This window comes from Molossus molossus, unplaced genomic scaffold, assembly GCF_014108415.1.
Source record: "Molossus molossus isolate mMolMol1 unplaced genomic scaffold, mMolMol1.p scaffold_m16_p_23, whole genome shotgun sequence".
Lineage (NCBI taxonomy): Eukaryota > Metazoa > Chordata > Mammalia > Chiroptera > Molossidae > Molossus > Molossus molossus.
The window spans coordinates 5817928-5839408 of record NW_023425359.1 but is presented as its reverse complement, the minus strand read 5'-3'; the positions used below and the strand labels follow the sequence as shown (position 1 = coordinate 5839408).

Sequence of the window (21481 nt, the reverse complement as noted above, 5' to 3'; positions counted from 1 at the left end):
TCATGGGCACAATTTATGTGTATCCAGATAACTGTGCCAAGTTGGGGGCCTCCACATACAAACCCAGCTGGTCATTTCAGACATGTATGCCCTTGGTACTAATGTAACCTGTGGGCACAGATGGGTTGGGTGAGAGATACAGAAAGAGTCAGCAAAATCCTTAACAAATTTGGAAAGGCCATGTTCCAAGACTGTACACTGGCATCATTCATCTGTGAACAGAATATTTTGATGACAACGCGTGATCAGCAAAATATCAGACGTCAAAGTAACAGTGATTTTACGAAATTATTGATAAATTAGTCCCTTACTTTCTTAACTGTTTGGGCCTAAGTTTTTTATAATAGACCTTTGGGGTTGGGAACAGGAAAATAAAATTCAAATTAAGTCATCTAAAATACTTATGCTTTATATCTAGTAAATTATAAAATAACAGTTACCAGTAAAATTTACTGAGTGCACTGTGCCAGGCACATTTCAAGTGCTTATATGTATTAACTCATCTAATTCCAATTACATCCAAGGAAGGTTTAATAATTAATTCAACAAATGTTTACAGACTGCTTGGTGCTTAGGGACACACTTCAGTGAAAGAAGACACACTAGTCTCTGTCGTCAGTAAAGAGAACTAAAGCCTAGAAACAGTTACTCAAGGTCAGAAATGTAGTAGCTAGGGTTCAAATCCAGGAAGCATGGCTCCAGGGTTCTTGCTATTAACAACTGCATTCTTGCCAGGCTGGTTGGGCATAGACCCATGCAGCAAGAGGTCGCCTGTTTGATTCCCGGACAGGGCACATGCCCAGGTTGTGGGCCGAGTCCCCAGGGTGGGGCGTGTGGGAGGCAGCTGATCAATGTTCTCGCTCATCGATGTTTCTGTCTGTCTCCCTCTCCCTTCCTCTCTCTCTAAAATCAATAAAGAAAAAAAATTAACAACTAGATTCTTCTGCCGAAGCTTTTTTCAGCCTAGAAGAAGGAAGCCTCAAAGAAGAGCGCAGAATCACAGGATTCTGACACTAAGCTGTTCTACTCCATCCAGTCCAGCCAGGCCCCTGTGCCACCCCACCTTTTCCAAACCTGTTGGGGGGTCTCCAGACACAGCCTTCTCTCCCTCTGAGCCTGGGGACTACCCTAGAACCCTTTCTTTTTTGTCTTTAAAAAAATTTTTTTCTTTATTGACGTTAGAGAGAGAGGAAAGGAGAGGGAGAGATAAAAACATCGATGAGAGGGAACATCGATCAGCCACCATCTGCATGCCCCGCATTGGGGATCGGGCCCACAACCTGGGCACGTGCTCTGACCGGGAATCGAACTGGAGACCTCTGGGTGCGTAGGCTGATGCTCAACTGCTAAGCCACACTAGCCAGCAATCCAGATCCTGTCCTCATATAATTATCAAATTTCCTAAGAGACTAAGAACCTTACCCAAGGCCACGAGGACTGAGAGCAACTGAGATCAGTTCACCTCCCCCGCGTCACTCGTCCCTCAGGTATTATGCTGGTCTGCTACCCAGCGTGTTTAGTACACAGTGGTTCCCCCTGACTCAGTTTTGTTTTCCATGGTTTCAGTTACCCGCAGTCAACCACAGTTTGAAAGTATTAAATGGAAAATTCCAGAAATAGACAATTTCTAAGTTTTCAATTTCGCCCTGTTCTGAGTAGTGTGATGAAATCTCAGGATGTTCCGTTCTGTCCCACCCAAAATATAGACCATCTCTGCCCAGCACCTGCTCACAGCACTGCAGGACAGTCAACTCTGGGGGCTGCACTCAACCAACTCTCATTGTAGCATGTTGCTATTTTATTATCAATCACTGTTGTTAATCTCTTACTGTGCTGAATTTATAAATTAAACTTTATCACAGGTATGTATGTAGAAGAAAAAAATAGTGCATATACATAGTATACATAGGGTTTGGTACTCTGCGTGCTTTCAGGCATCCACTGGGAGTCCTGGAATGTACCCCCTGTGGATCAGGGGGAAGTGCTATCGAGATTTCCCAGTGAACCACACACAAGACCATGTATATTCCACATACAGTAAGAGCAATGGAAAAACAAAACAGTTTTCCACCTCTAATCCACCAGCATAAGTTATTCAATGCCTCACATTCGCATTCAAGTTTTTTAAAAAGGTAACCAGATAAGTCTTTAAGCTACACAGTCTGTAATGTATTATCTCAATGTACAGGGATATACCTATATTTAAATCTCCTGTTTGAGAGGTTTAAAACACCCATCCACCCCATTACTCCCCATCCCCCATCTCTCCACACACATTTTTTGTACAAGACTTTTAAGGGTAGTTCTACTGAGGGAAAAAAGGGGGGGAGGGCAGATACAGAGAACTCAAACCCACACATTTTAATTACTATACAACAAAAAGCGGGGGCGGAAGCCAGTTTGAGTTCTGGCAACAGTACAGTCAAGCAAACTTCAGATTTCCAGAGGTGGCCTTAGAGAAAGGGCGGGGCCAATCCAGTTGGAGCCCAGCAACTCCAGCCAATAGGGAGCTGGAGGGCTTTGTGGTGTGGACACTGGATGGCTGGGGTCAAAAGGCACTGGCTGACTTGCTGACAGATGTTCTTGGCCTGAGGAAGTCCCATCTGAGTGACAATGCCACGGTTTATTACTGCCTGATGCTTGAGCACCCGGGACAACGCACCAGTCTGAGTCAGCTTCTTCCTATCTAGTGAATCTACTTTATTAAAAATAAATGGTTTAAGAGCTAGAAATCCTTCATGTTAAACATATATAGTACATATGTGTGCTATAGTGATTTTTAACTCCATCTCTTCAAAAATAGTTATGGGATCCAAAAATGGAACTTCTGGAGGTAGCGAGAACGCTGATTATTGAACAGCACTGTGGAAAATCCAGGGAGGACAGGGCTGAGGTCAGTACCAGACAGAAGACGGCAAGGACGCTCTCCAGGAATTACCAGGAGAATAAAATGGATCGAGAAGCTGGCCCTGAAGTGAGGGGCCAGCTGAGGCATCAGAGGTCTGCTTTTTCATCTTGGCTGCAGGATCTGAGGCGCTTCCCACGACTCTGATGGGGACAGGCAAGTGGCCTCTTCTTTGGGAAAATGTGTGTTTTGACTATCTTTGCCGAATTTCATAAGCATTTAAAAAGAGGAAAATTCTCTGCAACCATTAAGTTTCATTCATTCGACAAGTACTTATTGAGCAACTCCGACACAGTCTGCAGTGCTTCAATATACTTCAAGCCAGAGTACAGTTAAGTATGAAAATAAACTTTGTTTTAACTCCCGATTTAACCCAAATACAACAAACCCCTAAAATTCAGCCACGCCGTGAATGAATTACAAGACCCTTCCTTATGGTATGTTCCGTGAATAAGTCATCTACCCACAGGCAGAAACCCAAGTGCAGGTTGCACAGCTGGCCTTTGATAATCAACACAGTTGACGCTGGTTTTCCTTGAGATGTCTGCCTAGCCAGAAATAAGGGTGAGCATGGAAGAGTTAATAAGTTTTAAAAAGAAAGGTGCAATAAAATGGGTGCAATAAATAATACTCCCTTTAGAACCCAAATATTTCCAAATGATTCAAGAGTCATTATGTCAAGAAATAAAACCAATGATTCTTTGCAAATTCAACAAGCACGAATTCTCCCCACGGGCTGGCCTCAGCTTTGGCCTGAGCTGTGAAGGGAAGGTGGGAAGCACATACCTGCTGTCTGTTGTTGGGCATGTGGGGCAGCATGGTGGACACGTGGAACATGAGTTCATAGTCTTTGTATGTGGTGTAGAGGGAGTGAGTTCCTGTAGAGTCAGCTGAAGGCAGATAATCACAAAAACAAGTTAGGCAACTGAAAACTCCGCGATTTAACACTGAAAATGTCATTATTACAGAAAGCAATTCAATTGAGAAAACAAACTACTCAACCAGCATCCCGACAGTCACCCAGCCCTCTCACTACACACTGTGTCTACTGTTTTCCAGTCCAGATCTGCGGCCCTGCCTGCTCGCACCCACATCCTTCTACCCAGCTCATGGTCCCCCTCCCACACTCTTGCCACCTGACGTAGGTGACCCCCAGGACTGAGGGACTTCTGGGGCAAGGAGAGCAGGAGGGAAGACGTGGCAAGGTGGCAGGTGAAAGCCTGGGTGCACCTGAAGGTCTGAGCCAACCAGCAGTACCCTGGCCCCATCCTTGTGAGTGTGTGTGTTTCCAGTTCATTCTCAGTCAGAACCCAGAACAATAAAATAGGACGAACTTAGTACGGGAATGCAAGCATTTCCTTCCCCGAATGATATAATAATTGTCTTCTGTTTTCAACAGGCAATGCAAGATAGTCACATGACTAAGACCACGAAGACTGAACGTGATCTCTTCTGCACATTATGCACTGACACGTTAAAACTGTGACATCTGAACCCCTGTCAATCACACGGTGATTCGTCTTTTGAAAAGCTGAGTGATTCTCTGTGATTCAAACCCCACCTGTATCATCAATGGATTACCTGAGACTGAGAGTCTCAGACACCCGAATCAACATGGCAACTATAAACATTCAAGTAATAATTTTAGGATGTGGTGCTGAACCACTGTGCATATAGATAAATAAAGATAATAAGATAAATATAAATTAAGATGTAAACAGACCTCAGGACTGATATTCTCAATCCTTGACCTATACATGGGATTGCTTTTCTACCTTTTAAACAAGAAACAATACTGTTCAATACCACTTAAAACAAATTTTATTCCATTGTATTTGTTGGTTAAACTCTAAGTAGTCATCTTGGGTTAACCTTCTTTAAAATCTAAAAATGTGAATTTTTACCTTAGAACATTTAGCCTTCGTGGGCCTTCCTGAATCCTGTAGTATGTTTTTATTTCCAATATTTATATCAGACTCAGAAATCGTCCTGAAAACCCTCTAGAAGAAATGTCTCATATAGTTCTGCACACTCTGAAAAGGTACTCGTGGGCAAGTTCATAAACACTGGGCATATTTCACATGTCTGCATGTGACTGTGACTTGTCAAGCTGCAGATGGTCAGAAGGGACATGCACCTAATGAACTAGCTATTTATCAACCAGACCCCAAATAAAGGGATGTTCTCTTTTTACTATTCATTAAATGCATTTGTTATTTTTCATAGGATTTTTTAGAAAGTGATATTCCATTTTGCCGTGTTGGCTCAGGACTCTGGCAGAGGACGTGGCTGTGGAAATGAGCAGGTACGCACAGGAGGGAGTGAGGACTGCATCTGTCCTTGAAGACTGACTGCCCAGAACAGCACTGAGGGTCAGAGGGTGGTGGCTCAGCATGCTGTGACTCTGCTCGTGACACTGTGATGGTTAAAATTCAGTGGAAGAAATCCTGACGGGCACTTCACAGTCTAGCTAACGGGTTTCAGATTCAGAAAATTGCAATAAAAGAAGAAAAATGCATTTGGGAGGTAAGAAAAATGTTTTTAATGTGGTAATAATCTGTCTATTCCAAGCAGTATTAGAAGATGAATTTCTGAAATTCTATATTTTTATCTCCAACAGCAGCGTGGTGATGGAGAAGGTAACCGATCAGCTCATTCTGGGACTGGCCACATATGTCCATCACAGGAGATGCAGGAGATGTCTAGTTCCACCGTTCTCAGCACCCAGTCCCAAGACAGGCCGCCACACCTGGGGTCCACTCACTGTGGTTAGCAGAGCATCTCGGCAGCCCCCAGCCACTCTGTCCCTGCCCCATCACAGTGTGTACTTGAGAGAACCACCACCCAGGTTAAAGCTCAAAGAGACATCCCTGATACTCTAGACCACTCTGAATTCCCTCTGTGAAGAAAATGAGGCCCAGATTTGACAGGAGTTAAAATTAGAACACAATTCTCCTGAATTTAAGATAGTTTTTGTACATTCTGTGAAAGACCATTTTTATTGGACTATTCCATGAAACATCATTCTTAGAAACTTCCTCTCTACTAAAGAAATGTCTCAGACTTCTCCGCATCTCACAGAATGCCTAGCTTATAAAAATAAGTTAGAGATTTGTTGATTATTTGAAATCAACATGTCACAATCTCATGCTATGTCACCATTTCCGTGAGCTAAGGTGCTTAGTACTAATGTATCAAGAACATCCCTGAAGTCATAAGGATTAAAAGCTGATGTCAATTATGTACATAGGAAGATATCTGCATTATCTGTGTTGCAGTTTCTTAGAACGTCTCCTCGATCCACTCCACTGGAGAGAGGTGGCAGGTGCGCCTAGGGACGATTCCTCGTCGGTGGCAGCTTTCCGGAAGGATGTCCCTATGGGCGGCATACCAGTACCTACAGGGGTAGGTTGTGTGTGTAGGTAAGAGCAGTTGGCAAGAAAAATTAGAAAAGGTCTCACTGAACTTTCTTAAAATACATGGATGTTCACAGTGGGTGTCATACATTCTATCCTTTTCTTTACATGTCTGAGGCAAGAGCAATGTGCATTCAACCCAATGGTCCAACTCCAACCCTGGACACACATGGGCCCAGGTGAGCTAACACTGTCTCCAGGTCCTGCGACCTGTCCTCTCAGTGTCACTTTCAAACCCAGAACTGAAGACAGATGCATGAAGACCTGGCGCCACCCTGATACAGGCAAGTACCAATGACGGTCCCGATGAGTGGACACTGGGGGCAGGGAGCTACGGGGCCTTGGGCCACCTTGGCTCCAATGCCAGCTCAGCCACACACTGATGCCCCCACTTCACCATCCCTACCAGGAGTGGGCTGAACACTTTCCCAAACCCTCCAACTCCAGACTCTATCTGCTCCTCTCTCATTACCAGAACAAGCAGTGCACTGCTTGATAATAAGCAAAACTTTCCAAAATGTAAGAAATTCCTCTGCCTGGTATCTTAGGTGCACAGCAATTCAACAACAGCAAAGCGCTAGAATATTTACAATTTATGAGGACCATAAGAAATATGATATTCTAAATGAAGGTTCAAGACAAATTCACACATGACGTTGACAGAAAACCTGCGTTTTAAATTGGCCAATCCGGCACCTTAGGTGTCCTGATCAAGGTCCTTGAGAACTGGACACATCAGCTTTTTCATCACAGCTCCAACTCCTGAGTTCACATCACAAAACCAGAAAAGAACAACGTCAGCCCGAGAGCATGTGAATGGGTTAAGAGTCTTTTAGAAATGAATGGCGTGCTCGTCCTTGGTGAACCAGAACAAGGGATAATGAAAGAGGTGAGGTTAAAAGAAAGAAGAAAATTTTGAAAGGTTCTTCACGAAGCACTGGGGAGTCTCTGGCTGGTGTTACAAAGGAGAAGGAACTGCCCCTGAGCTCATGTGAAACGTACACCTCCTGAGAACAGTGTCGCTGCGCTCAGCGAGGAAATATAACCCGGATTCCGAATGAGCTGCCAGGCAGCTCCGGGGACAACACAGAAGCGCAGGTGACCGCCCGCTCGGGTTTCGGCAGCAGGCTTAGCTGGGGAGACTTAAACACACAAGGAAGGAAGGAAGCTTACTTTTATTGTCTAGCTGAGCACGGTATTTACTGAACCCCTTCAGCCGCACTCGCTGGCCCAGGAGATCGAGGAATTCTTCGAAGGCCGGCCCCGCCGTCTCATTGTTGTACATCTCCTCCTCCGTGCTCTGGCCTGCTTTGCAGTAAAGGACCCCGACCTTGTGCTGGAAGCTCAGCTGCAATGGGGGAGCAACGTGAGCACTTGTGAGTGAGCAGCAGACAAGCGAGTTTCCAGGAAAACGAGAACGACAGACGCTTAGAGTTCCATTCTCGGGACAGCATGTCAGGGCAGTTCCCAGAAGCAAATACGTAAAAGAAGAAGCAACTGTCATTGTACAAACGACCACAAACACATATGAACCCAGAAACACCCAAGTACCACTGGAGGGACATGTGTGGCATGGCCACGTGGGATTCTCCATGTTTGCAAAATGAGTGGATAAGTTCAAGCAACCACTCAAAAATGTAACTGTGGAAATACTTACCCTCACACCCGCCACAGATTAATGAGCATCATCTTCCAAGTCAGGGGAAAAAAAGGGCCACAGACTTTTAAAAGCTTTCCCTCCCTGGTTCCTAATGTTCTTTCTTGTTGTGTTTTGAACATTCATAAAAATATGAAATATGAAAGACTGCAGTAAAAAAAACAAATCAAATTAAGGTCTGGTAAGGCAAGAATCCCAAAGGACACTGTGATTATGTATGTAAATAGAATAATGTTTTGTTTCCATAAAAGTGACTTTGGCTGTACAGTTAGTCATTTCTACATTTTTTACTATCTTGAAAAGAAAACATCTGCTAAATATACAATGGACCATAAAGAATGTTAATAGCAATTGAAGAGTTCCTGCCTGCTGTAACTCTGTCTCAGTCCATGCTGCCTTGTGCTGGGAGCAGGGTGGCTTCCTCCCAAGGCTGGGGAGAAACCGGATCCGTCTTTAGAGCTTCCTGAGTTTCCCCAAAGAGGAGCCACTTCTCGCTCACGAAATCGGAGCACTCAATCTTCCCAGCAGCAATCTGAGCCTCCAAAACTGACAGAGTATCAGACATCTCCGATTCTCTCAAGCCATCAATCCATAACGTGGTTCACTTTTATTACCAAGCTATAAAATAGAGCCTTTGATCAAAATTCATAGCTGAATATATCAGTGAAATAAGGCAAAATGATACTCATTTCCCTCGAGTGGCAGAGTGATGGAAGCAGTCTCATCTCCATTATCTAAAGACAACACACACACCAAGAGTGTGAGGGAGACACCTGCTTGGGGAATCAAAGCAACTGCAGGAAATAGCTTGTTGCACCAGAATAAAGTCAGAGTTGAGCAGGCAGAGTCAAGCAGGACAGTATTCTGCATGCACTGGACCCTGACTGAATGCCCTCGGGGGTGGGGGTAGAAAAGGAAGTATCACCTGTTCACAGCCTGACAGAACAAGCTACCTGTAATGATGGACCCACGGTGGGGGTGTGGGGGACCACTCTGTGCGTGAGCTATTTAATTCCTGGTGCTGTGAACTGTATTGAACCAAGAACAAATAACAAGTTTCCATTCATTCAGTGATTGAGGAATAAATGTTTCTGATCACTCCAATTATCCAAAGAAATGAGATACCACATTTAGTGTGAATAGACCATCTTCAAAACCATTCAGTACAATTAAACGCCTAATATTGTTTCATTACAGACATGATCTGCTTTCGAGGGCCTCGGAAGACATTTCAAGACCTTAAAGTGAACTAGGAAGACAGGATTCGGCAGTCACCACCACAGAGTCAGTGACGTGGACTGTCACAGTCTGGGCAGGCCCTGTAACATGGCCTCACGTGACTGCTCCACGGGGGTGTCCCGCTGCTGGAAGAGGACTTCAGCTCCCTCCAGTGACCTGGGCCTTGCCCAAGGAGAGTCCACCAGAAAGGCTGCGGAGTGATCAGCTGTGGCCGCAACAGCTCAGTGCCCCTACTCCTCTGCCCAGCAGGGACTCCCGACCTTGACCGCATCTTCGGGTTTGCTCTGTCTTTCGCTGCTGTCCCTGTCTGCCCGTCCTCTGCCGCTCTACCTGCTGCTCACCTCAGAGCACTGCCAGCGCCATGTGCCCACACTGTGTGGCAGTCTCACCTTGTCAGCTGCCTCCAATGCCCCCAGACCACGCCTGCATCTCCACAGGAAATGCCTCCCTCTTCTCACGCCCATCCTTTGGGGAGGCAGCCCGGGCAGAGCTGCTGGGCCACAGCGCTGGGGCTGGTGTGGCCTCATGTGGGGTGAGCAGAGCCCTCTGTGGACTGGCATAGTCTCCAAACTCTCTCGGTGTCTTGTGTACCTGATACTCCTTCTGGACTCTCATTCAGGCAAAGGTCAAAGACAGTTGACCCCTAAACAACACGGGTTTGAAATGCTTGTGTCCACTCATACAGGGATTTTTTCTAATAAATACTGCAAATGTATTCTCCTTATGGTTTTCTTAACGTTTTCTTTTCTCCAGCTTACTTTATTGTAAGGACATAATATACCATACATAGAACTATGAACCATGTGTTTTCTGACTGTCATGTTATTGGTAAGGCTTCCAATCAACAGTAGGGTATCAGTAGTTAAGTTGTGGGGAGTCAAACCTTATATGCAGATTTGACTGCACGGGGTTTGCATCTCCTACCCTTGTGCTGTTCCCAGGCTACCTGCTCCTGGAGAACCGAGACCCCAGGACATCTCTGCTGACTGCAGTGCTGTTCACTTTACAGCCTCTCCTCCCGGCCACCAGCCACATCACCTGTGCCTAGATCCTAACTGTGAACGGGACTGCGTCCATCTAAGAAGCCACTGGGCACACAGGAAATTAGGCTAAAATAGATTTCAAAACCCCAGGAGTCCTATCACAGTGGCCAGAGCTGTGGCTCCAGTCGAAACATCGTTATACACATACCAGCACACATGCACATACACTTGTACGCACGTACACGCACACAAATGCATGTACACATGATCACACACATGTGCGCTCACACGCATTGCACATGCATGCACACATGCGTACACACACACAGTGCACGGACACCACCCAGATTGACTCTCACAGGCACACACCAGCTCTGCCCCTTGGACCAGTTGCCAGTGAGAGGCCACAGATGGAACCCAGGAGAGAGAACTACCTCCGGTGACTGAGGATAAACAGCCGTGGCTGCTTCACCACCTGGCTGCAGCTCCCCCAGAACAACAGCACGAAACACCCAGTGAAAACACAGCTCTCACCTGGGTCTCTTATAGATTTCATGCACACAGTCGAAATGTAACACCAACTACGGTCCCCCCGTGGTCCTGAGAGCTGGCACAGACTCACCACACGAAGCAAGGAACAGACTCCAGCTCCCCAGGGCCTACAACCCCAGGTCTCCCAGAACAAGGTTTCATCTGAGCCCTTTCGATCACTCGCCGTTCTACTGACCTTTACCTACCCATCTGACATGAAGCACGGCCTGTCCTGCTGTCCCGGGGGGCCGCCAGGCTGGCACTTGGGCACCTGTACTGTGGCAAACAGTCAAAACTCCATAGCACTTTAGTGCTGAGAGCCGGATGTACGGACACACTGCACAGACAGACAGCCTCCCGGCATAGTCTGTGCCTCCTGCTCTATTTCCAAGGCCAGGAGCCTTACCGTAATGGACAAGAAAGTTTAAAATTAAATAAAGGTGACGCAAAACAGCCTCAAAAGTGCCTTGAACAGAAAGCCCTTCCGCTGCATTCTCCCTAGTCAGCCCGCCCGCTGGAAGCAGCCAGAGATGTACGTGCACATGTGTCTGGGGTGGGGGGACGAGGGACGCGGGCAGCTGGCTTAAGAACAAATGAGCCATTCTGTCAAAGATGCCAAAATATTTTGAGATAGTGAACTGTCATAATTTATCTAAATTTTTATTTTAAAAAGCCAACCTGTATCATTTTGTGAACCTGCCTGTTATATAAATTAGCACAGTCTTTATTAAAAATGGGTTTTATAAGTTGAGAGGTGAATTGATATAAAGTAACAAAACTTTCAAAGCCCTGCTAAATAATTACTTTCTCATAATCTCCATAGCATGGAGGCTTCCTTCTCAAAACACCTTCGCAAACTTGAAGAGGGAAATAACAGACCTGAGTACCTATCGTATCTCCCACGGCGAAAAAGTCTGAAGCAGCTGCACCAGTGACTGACCAACCTGATGGATGGCAAACCCCAAGAAAGCATAAGCTGAGGATATAGCCTGTAAATGTCTATCAATGTTAGAACCACTAAAGCAACAGCAACGTAAAATTGGCCCACCCCTCCCTGGCAGATTTACTGTTAGGAAACTGAATAAAAATGGTGTTACTTACAATAAACTCCCAACCCCCTTGGCAGGTTAGGGGGTACTTTTAAGGGTCCTTTAGAATCTGTGATGTGAAAAAAAGCTGTCCAATCTCTTTTAAAGATGAACAGGACTAATATTTCCTTCATGCAGCATGGGAACAGATACCATGGAGAGTTACAGGAAGTTACAAGTCCCACATTATATATTCTTAAGAAAGTACAACAAAGCAAACAGATACAGTCTCAAAACAAAAACACAGAAACCACAATGCATTGGTTTCTTTAAAGGCAGAACCCAACACTCCCGAGTGATTCCTTGACTTCACACTAAACAGGTGCTCACCAGAAGTACCTAAATGCTTTAAGACACTGCCTGGCACAGCTTCCAGTCCTATCCCGCTACACAGACATCCCAAACACCTGCTTCACTTGGGCAGGAGACAGTCAGTCACTGGTGGCTGTGGTGATGTCTCTGGGCCTGGCATGCTTCCAGTCCTATCCCGCTACACAGACATCCCAAACACCTGCTTCACTTGGGCAGGAGACAGTCAGTCACTGGTGGCTGTGGTGATGTCTCTGGGCCTGGCATGCTTCCAGTCCTATCCCGCTACACAGACGTCCCAAACACCTGCTTCATTTGGGGAGGAGACAGTCACTTGTGGCTGTGGTGATGTCTCTCGGGCCATGAGGACCTCAGGATCCAGGCTTGGGGAAATGGACCATCTGTGGACTTTTCCATGCAGCCTGAGGGGACCAAGCACCCATCTGCAGGCACCTGCTCTGGGCAAGTACAGACATGTCTTAAAGGACGAACCAGCACGCACTGGAAACATAAAGGGACAGAGAACTGCCTCGGGGGTGGCAGGCTCTGGAGGCTCTCCTGCGACAGGAAATGCATGCCCCTTCTCATCGACCTGCTTGCACTCTGAATGTCTAACCAGCTCACCCTTCCTCCACGAGGATGTGTTCCCTCAGCTGTTTCCTGGGCCTTTCCTACCTTCTGCACACTTGACCAGCAACAATCACGGTGAAACTATTCTGTGTACCATAGTCAGCTGCTCTCAGCTAGGGTTCTGGTTTGGTTCAGATTTTTTTAAATGTCAGTCTTTATTCTTGAGACAGAAAGATCTCAGCATTATTTATTCTGAGTGCTACAGAGCCTGCTTCCTTTGCCTAATATGCAGTGGTAGCTCACTAGACCAACTGCAAGTTCATCGCTTTTACAATTTCTGCCACGTGAGTATCAAATAGTCTATAGTGAGCATTTCTGTGTCAACCAAAAGGTACCTCATATTCCCTCAAAAACATTCAAGATAATTTTCCTTGGGAAATTCTGAAAATACACATCACCACTTGTCATCATATTTTAAAACATGTATTCAAAAACAAATCTACTCATTTAAAATATACTGCATATACTTGAGCTCCTACCTCTCAGTTTCCCCTACAAGTTACCTTGCATATGAAACTTAAAGGACCTTCTTCCATCTTCTGGGTCACCATCCCAATCCTTCCACCATTAATTCTCTCCTGACAATGTCAACAGTCACATAACTGAGCTCTTGGCCATCAATCTGTTTTCACCAGCGGTCCCCTTCCCTGCTACCAGAACAGTCTCCCTAAAACATCTCTGTTCGTGTCGCGTCCTCCTGGAAAACCTTTGACGGCTCCCTACTGCCTGCTCAGCAAGCACACACGCCCTGGCCCAGCGTTCAAGGGCTCGCAAGCTCCAGCCTCAACATACTTTGTTTTGTTTTGTTTTTAAAACTCCCAACCTCCCTACGTGTGCCCAGTTCTTGTAAAGAAACAAGTCACACTTCCTAAGACAGCCGACTACTCCTGGTCCCTGTTGGACTTCTGCCCACGGCTACCTGCCCAGTGACAGCACCACCTCCTGCAGGAGATCTGCCTGCAAGATGCCATTTCTTCTTCCCAGAGCCTGCTGCACTCACACTTCTCCAGCAGCCAGGGCCACATTCTGCTTACAAAGGTCCCTGTGCAGTTGGCCGTACTGTCCCTGTGCCCTGGGGGCGAGGGGTGGGGTCTCGGTCAGTCAGCTTCAATCTCCCTATTGCACACCATGCACTTCCTTCTGAGCCTGACACCGCCATCACAGACATGGCCAAATGTTAGCTCAGGAAAACGGCCAGCGTGAGTTTTTAAAACCCTGGAAAAAATACCAGACCCCCAAGAGTCACGAGTCAGACGTGCTCTTGCTGGCTGGACACACCAAGCCCTGGTAGAAGTCACACAGGCACAGCTCAGCAGGCGTGTCACGCTATAAAGGCAGCATGCGTCTGACCACAGAAAAAGGCATGGTTGGGGAAAACTGGAGAGATTTTCCCTGCTTCAAGGCACTAAAAATAAATGACCTTAAAAGAAAGATGGATGGGAAACTCCAAAGCATTCAGAAACAGACACACACACCCAGTCTCACACGATACACACCCCCTGCTCGTCAAGCTTCAGCAGCTGCTCCGAGACCTTGGGCGAGCTGGCAGCCTGGCGCAGACACTGGATGCTCAGCTCTGGCACCACATACTCCAGCACTTCTTTGAGGGGCAGTCCTCGCGCCGTGCCGTGTCTAGCGGTGGAGGGGACAGCGTCCTCTAAAATTGCCCCTCTCAGTGTTGTAAGCTGTAGGGGCAAAACATGAGACTTCAGTTAATATTTACTAAAAGAGTGGCAGCCAGGCGGGGGCTGCATAATCCGAATGATGCCTGAGGAACGAGAAGGCAGCAGGGCGCTGCTGTGGGAACTCAGACTTCCCTCCAACCCTGGGAACCCACCCGGAAGGACACGGAGCGGACACTGGACCCTGTGAGGCTGGGCCTCGCCGTCATCCCTTTCCTCCTAGCTGTCGCTCTTCTCTTTCCTTTCCCCATTTCTCTACATCTTTGCTTCCACTCCTTTCTTCTCCTTTTCTGACTTACTGTGCTGACAATTCCTGGAGCTGACTGGGGATACCCAGTGACACCCCGGCAGGTGACTCATGCTGTGAAGACTGTCACCGAAGTCTGCCTCGTGATTTGTGATATGTCTTCAAATACATCATGAAGACAGGGAACACTGTTGTGACACCTGTCTCAGCTCCGACATGAGGGAGAGGCAAAGCCCAGGCCTGCGAATCAGGAGCCTGTTCTAACTGCGCCTCCGACGCAGGGACGGGCTTCTGGCCTGCAAATCAGGAGCCTGGTCTAGCAGCATCTCTGATGCGGGGAGGGACTCCTGGCCTGCGAATCAGGAGCCTGTTCTAACCCCGCCTCCAACGCCGGGGAGGGGCTCCTGCCTGCGAATGAGGAGCCTGGTCTAACCTCGCCTCCAACGCCGGGGAGGGGCTCCTGCCTGCGAATCAGGAGCCTGGTCTAACCCCGCCTCCAACGCAGGGGAGTGGCTCCTGCCTGCGAATCAGGAGCCTGGTCTAACCCCGCCTCCAACGCTGGGGAGGGGCTCCTGCCTTCGAATCAGGAGCCTGGTCTAACTGGGCCTCTGACGCAGGGAGGGGCTTCTGGCCTGCGAATCAGGAGCCTGCTCTAACTGCGGCTCTGACGCGGGGAGGGGCTCCTGCCTGCGAATCAGGAGCCTGTTCTATCTGCGCCTCTGGGCCTGCGCACCTGCCCTGTGCCACACTCCCACAGGTCTTCCTGCAGCGCTGGCCACTCCCTGTCTCACGGGTTCCTACGGGGACCACAGCCACATGTGGCCACGGAACACTTGATCTGTGGCTGGTATGGCTGACGAACTACATTTGTAATAAATACTTTAAATATCAATAGCCGCATGTGGCCAGTGGCTACGGAACTGGACAGCATGGGTCTGTAATTTACAAGACGTGACTTCAGAGAGGGGCTTTCTCTCGCACTCATCGGCACAGCGCCCAGATCTCCAGAGGCCCTGAGACCAGGACGCCAGCGGCAAGCTCGGTGGGGACAGGCTCGTGGACTGCAGGTGACGAGCAGAAGGCTCTGTCTGCTCTGCAACTAGAACATTTTGGAATGCTGCCCAAATATATACCCCTCTAATTTAAAAGGGTCAAGGCAATAAAACCCAAAGTTCAGGCCAGATCTAATTTTTTATATAAATCAACAGCTCGGCCCAAGTGGCTAAACCTGTCATGCTGTTGGTGTAACAATCTCACGTCTCACTCCAAGCAAGACCAGCAGGAGACCAGCCTGGGTCCTGGAGGAAAGCAGTGGGCAGACAGAGCTGCTGTACTGGCAGAAACATGAGGCGGCCACCATCCTCCGCGGGCCATAGATCTCAAGCGCATGTTCAAATTCAGACAGAAATTATAGAGTTCAAGTTCGTCCTCTGTCTCAGACGAAAACATGGCATTCTTATCACTTAACCCTTTCTATCACGCCAGGTGGCAGTGAAATCATGGCCACTAAACTTCCCTGACAGGCTTTCAAACTTTTATTTAGAATAAAAAGGTGTAGCCCTTCCAAGGATCTGAAATGTTAATACTTAAGATTTAAAAGATGCAATACTTCTCCGAAACAACCTAAAGTGTAACATCCCAGGCTCAGGCTGGGACAGGGACCACGGGGCAGCCATTACCTCGCTGGTCCTGAAAGCCACCCGGTAGTTGAACTGCGACCCTTCTTTCTCCTTGGCGTCCTCCACCTTCTCCCTCCGGATGCTGACAGCCACAGGGCCAAGGTTCTCATCTATCCCAAAGTAGTTCTGGTGCTCTGCAGTGGAACAGAGCAGAGCGTCAGAGAAAGAGACAGAGCAGGGGGCATCTCTCAGCTTGTGCATCTGCTCTGAAGAAACCACAGGGCTCTGGGTACACGATACCCCCAAATGTGTTTAATCACACCTTTGATTCCAAATCCCATGTACTCTGACATGTCGTTTTCTAGTACTTCTTCCTCTCATTCCACTTTTCATGAGAGGCAGGAGCCCTCCAAGCCTCAAAGCTTTTGGGATTATGTGAAGAGCATGATGGGAGACGGTGTGTTGCCATCTCAGAAACTGTCAAAAGAGGGACCTGGCTAATGAAGAACCATTGCTACACTCTCCCTCCAGCTGGGAAGTCACCTCTTGTGACTGGGTGAGGGCACCAGAGGTGACTAGCCACTTGGACGATCCAGATCAATCTTGGCAACAAGTGGGTGGCATATCACTCTTACATTACGACATCACGAAAGCACCTAATGGTCAAAAGTAAAATTTTAGCAACAGAGAGAAAATACAAAAGGTCATTAAGTTGTGGAGGTCAAGTTATGTCTACAAATGCTATACCTTGGTTTACTATCTTGTCAGCTAATCATTTCTTTCACAGAAAATCACTGGTATATATGGACCTGAATTCCCAGAATCTCACTGCAGGAACGGACCGGTGAGGCCCTCCTGTCCGTCCAGCACAGGACTCCCAGAGGACCTTCTCCCTAAGACATGGTCGTTAGTTTCTTACTCATATGTGCAACAGTTCTATGCCAGGCGCTGTTTCCAGAGTGGGGACCCAGTGCAGAAAGAGCCCCCACTCTGGAAGATGACGTTCGAGTCTGAACTCTGGCAATAATGGGAAGCTCACTGCTTTGTGAGCAACCCCTCCGGACGGTGGGATGAACTTTCTTGAGCACAAGCTTTGCTAAAAAAAAGTGAAAACACTTCACTCAACCAAACTTTAAGTGTTGTCTTCTCAAAGGACACAAACGTAACCACTCAGATGTGGTCCGACCCACACAAAACAGAGGGTGCAATTACACAAACGTGTATCCATGCAGCTGATGCCCACCACCCCCCGGAGCAAGTAGGAAGCAAACCTCCAGGTGATATTCATTTATTTTTTAAAGAAATGACACTTTATTGATTTTAGAGAGAGAGGAAAGGAGAAGGAGAGAGAGAAAAACATTGATGTAAGAGAGAAACATTGATTGGTTGCCCCTCATATGTGCCTGGATTGGAGGGTAGGGTCAAACCCACAACCTGGGCATGTGCTTTGTCCAGAAATCGAACCTCAATCCTTTGGTTCAGGGGATGACGCTCCAACCAACTGAGCCTCCCCGCCAGGGCTCCTCTACTTCTCAGTGACCTGATGCCAGGTCAGTTCTCCAAGGTGCACTCATCACATGGACTTTTTTTCACCGTATATGCAAAACCACACCTCTTTTGAATGTCATCTAATTGGCTTTGGCCAATCTTTCCTGACTTACAGTTTTTAGTTAAAAAGAAACATAATATATCAAACACTGGTGAGCTTGAGGAAAACCACAGGCGTCCCAAAAGCTTTGGGTTATGTGAACATTGTTGGCCACAATCATTTCTGAAGGAATAAGAAATGTCACTCAGGAGACAGAAAACAGGGCGAGTTCCACAGGGAAAGAACACCCACATCCTGAGGGCAAACCTGACCCCAAGCCACTCATGGACACTGGTCCTGGACGGCAGGTGGCTGACAGCACTTCCAGCCACCAAAGTGCCACAAGCGAGGTGCAAACTGCCATCCCCCTCAGGGCCATCAGGCTGAAGCAGCAAGTCAGTCCCTTACAGCCGAAACGGGAAGCTGAGTGTGACCTGCAACTCGCTCCTGGGGAGACATGCACACAGCAGCCAGGCCAAGTGCGCAAAGTCAGCTCCCGTCAGTCAAACGCACGCAGAGTCCTGGGACTGAGGACATCCGACCCAGAAGCAGTGATCTGCGGCTATAACGAATGGTTAAAAATATTCTGTGAAAACAGACTAAAAGCCAACTGTCTACTGCAGGCTGCCAGGTACACTATCATTTCATTACTTCTCTAAGTTGGCATTAGTGACTATCAGAACCATGAAGGCTATCCTAGACCTGGGGAACTGTATCTCTAGACCCCAAACTTAATCCGTTTGGCATTTCCTAGCTGTAGTTACCCACTGTCCCGACAAGAACTTCCTGTGTTACCTCCGAATTACTATCAGAAGGCAGGCGCATTAAGGAACACACTCAGAAAATGCACAGCCGGCCAGCCAGCAGGCCAAGCTGCCTTCCCAGACCCAGCTCAAGAATTAGGTGCAAGGATGCTCGGGCATCTGATAAACCCCGTAGCATAAACCAAGAGAGCTTCAAATCATTTGGAGGAATAAGAGTGAATAAAACCCCTTTTGATGAGAATAGTGAATCAAATCATTAATTCTAGTACCTGACAAGTAAAACTCAACGTGTTGTGCTGCTCTCGTCTCCCCGTAAATCTCCGAACTCGCTTGGCCCCCCACCCGACACAACTTCCCTTTGCTTCACTTGACATTCTTACGTCTTACTTAACACTCAACTTAAATGATCATTTCCATGGAAATGTTATCACTCATTGAACCTCACTGAAACATGCGCCCCAGCCCCCTGGGAGTGAAGTCCTTCCACTTTCATACCCCACGGCCTAGGGTCTAGTGCCTTGTACATGGCAGGTGCTTAATAAATTCTTGAATTACTGAGCTAAAGTAGGCTCTCTTGCTAATGTCAAAAGTAATGCTGCTATCTAACCTCAGCCAGGAATATATAAATAAGAACAAGGAGGCAGCCCGTTTCATGCTGGAAAGTGGACAAGACGGGGTGCAAGGTCTTGGGGCCCAGAAATGTAGCAGGCATTGCCCTGCAACAGGCACCATGTGCTTTCCTGAAATATTTACAAAACTGAGAACATAAATCCTATTAGAAGTCACATATGCTCTTAGTTTCCTACGGCTGCTAGAACAGATTACCACAAACTTGGAACTTAAAACAAGGCCCATTTATTGTCTAACAGCTCTGGAGGCTGAAGTCCAAAGCCAGTGTCCACGGGCCGCAGTGAAGGCCCTGGTTCGGCTGCGCTTCCCCAGGCTCAAGGGCAGGCTCTGGTTCCCTGCCTCCTGAAGCTTCCAGAGCTGCGTTCCTTCAATTCCTTGGCTCGTGGCCCCTCCCTGTCTTCAAAGTCAAACCCTGGATCTTCCTTCAGGGACACACTTCATTCTTCTACATCAGATCTCCCTCTCCCTACCTCTTACCTAGTCACTACGTTTGCATTTAGGCCCCGCCAGCCAAGATAACCTTGCATAGTCTCCCTTCTCAAGATCCTTAACTTGAAGCACATCTGCAAAATTGCTTTTGCTTGATAAGGTGACACACCCAGGCTCCAGGAGGTAGGATTTAGATCCTAGGGCCAGCAATCAGCCTACCGCACCCACTACATTCATCAAATACTGCGCACAGGATGTGTCTCAGCTCCACGCCAGAAAGGGATCACACCTGGGATCAAACAAGACGTCATGACTGCTTCAGACATTTTAGTCCAGCGCGGCTGATGGTACAGGAAACAGACAACAGTTACACATTCTAAGTCCTGTGACAGAAATAAGCACGAGGCACCATGCAAGTACTGAAATTATCCAGTATCCAATCAAGAATCCGGAAAATGTCATGGAGCAGTCCCAGCAAATGTCACACAGCCCCTCTACCCCATTTTAACATAGAACTGTAAGTTCATAGCTTTAAAGTGCCAAACTCTGCTTGTCGGCTTAGAAAACAGCAGCCCTGCGGTCCTTCCTCACTCTTCATCCTGTCCCCACAGAACAATTCTCTGGACTCTTCTGCACATGCGTGCTCCAGCCCAGAACCGCAACACGCCCCCATTTAATTCAGGTGTTAGTTGCTCTTGGTGATGCTGGTAGCTCTGTGCAGGGACCACTCACTCCTTTCCTTAGATTTGGTTCCAGGTAGGTTTTCTTAGGGGCCCTTCCACGCTTTCGGTCTCACCAAGGAGAACAGCAGGTCACCTGGATGTGTTTCTAAGGAACCACAACTTCTGCTGCCTAAGGCAACATGCCTCTAGCTTTCAGAGTCAGAACAGGGTGTGCCCCGACCCTCCAGCAGGGAGCCCAGTGAACTCTATCAAGTGACACACCAGGTCCCCTTCCAGATAGCTCAGTCTTTCCGTCTGCATCAGACAGCTGCCCGTCAGTGGGCAGAGGACATGAGCCCCTCACCGCCCCAGCCTGTCCTTATCCCAAGAACACAATTTCCACAAAATTGCTTTAAGGGTGAACCATATAAAACTCTTCCTGGGCAGAATGGAAGCTGTGGAAAGGCTGTGGAAAAGCTGAATGACAATCCTCATAACATGTAAGTTCAACAGGGCAAGATAAAAAGTTGGTTAACAAGACTGTAGGGTAGAAAATGAGACTGAGGGCATCGCTGTGCTGCACTTGGCTGTTCAGCAAAGAAAACCCCACTCTAACTGGGAAGAGGAAAACGGCTCCATGGGATCTTGGTCCAAAGGCTGTTTCCAGACTCTGGAATAGGTGGGAAAGAGTTTGTTAGGTTCATCACTAAGGAACGGAACAAGCGAGGATCCCACCTCTCCAGGGCCTGCTGGCTCAGGTATGTAAGGAGATGCACCCACCACTCTGCCGCCCGTGACTGCTCCCAGGTGTCAGCGCCATGGGCGCACAGCCCATTGACAAGTCTGCAACTGTGGATCTGCGCTCGAGGTCTCTGCTTGGTTAACATGCACCGCAGGAGCTTCCTGGCCAGTTTTCCATAAAATGCAGTTTCAAGTTCTATGTTGCTGTGATGGTGAGTTGACCATTTCATTGTCAACTCACCGCATGCCCGGGTTCCCCTTGTGGCTGCAGGTGCTGCTGTCTAAATTCCTGTCTAAGATGTGTCTCCTTCCGCCTTTCCCTCCCAACACCAGTGTCTGCGTCTGACACCACCTCCTCCTC

At 47.7% G+C, this 21481-nt stretch overlaps 1 protein-coding gene across 1 annotated transcript in view; it reads right to left on the bottom strand.

Moving 5' to 3' along the window:
* Positions 1–21481, bottom strand: part of SIPA1L2 (signal induced proliferation associated 1 like 2) — a 198707-nt gene that overhangs the window by 68962 nt on the left and 108264 nt on the right. Inside the window, 5 exon segments of the mRNA XM_036277621.1 lie at positions 3400–3401; positions 3692–3795; positions 7495–7669; positions 14255–14443; positions 16367–16500. Coding sequence (XP_036133514.1) covers positions 3400–3401; positions 3692–3795; positions 7495–7669; positions 14255–14443; positions 16367–16500 — 604 coding nt within the window.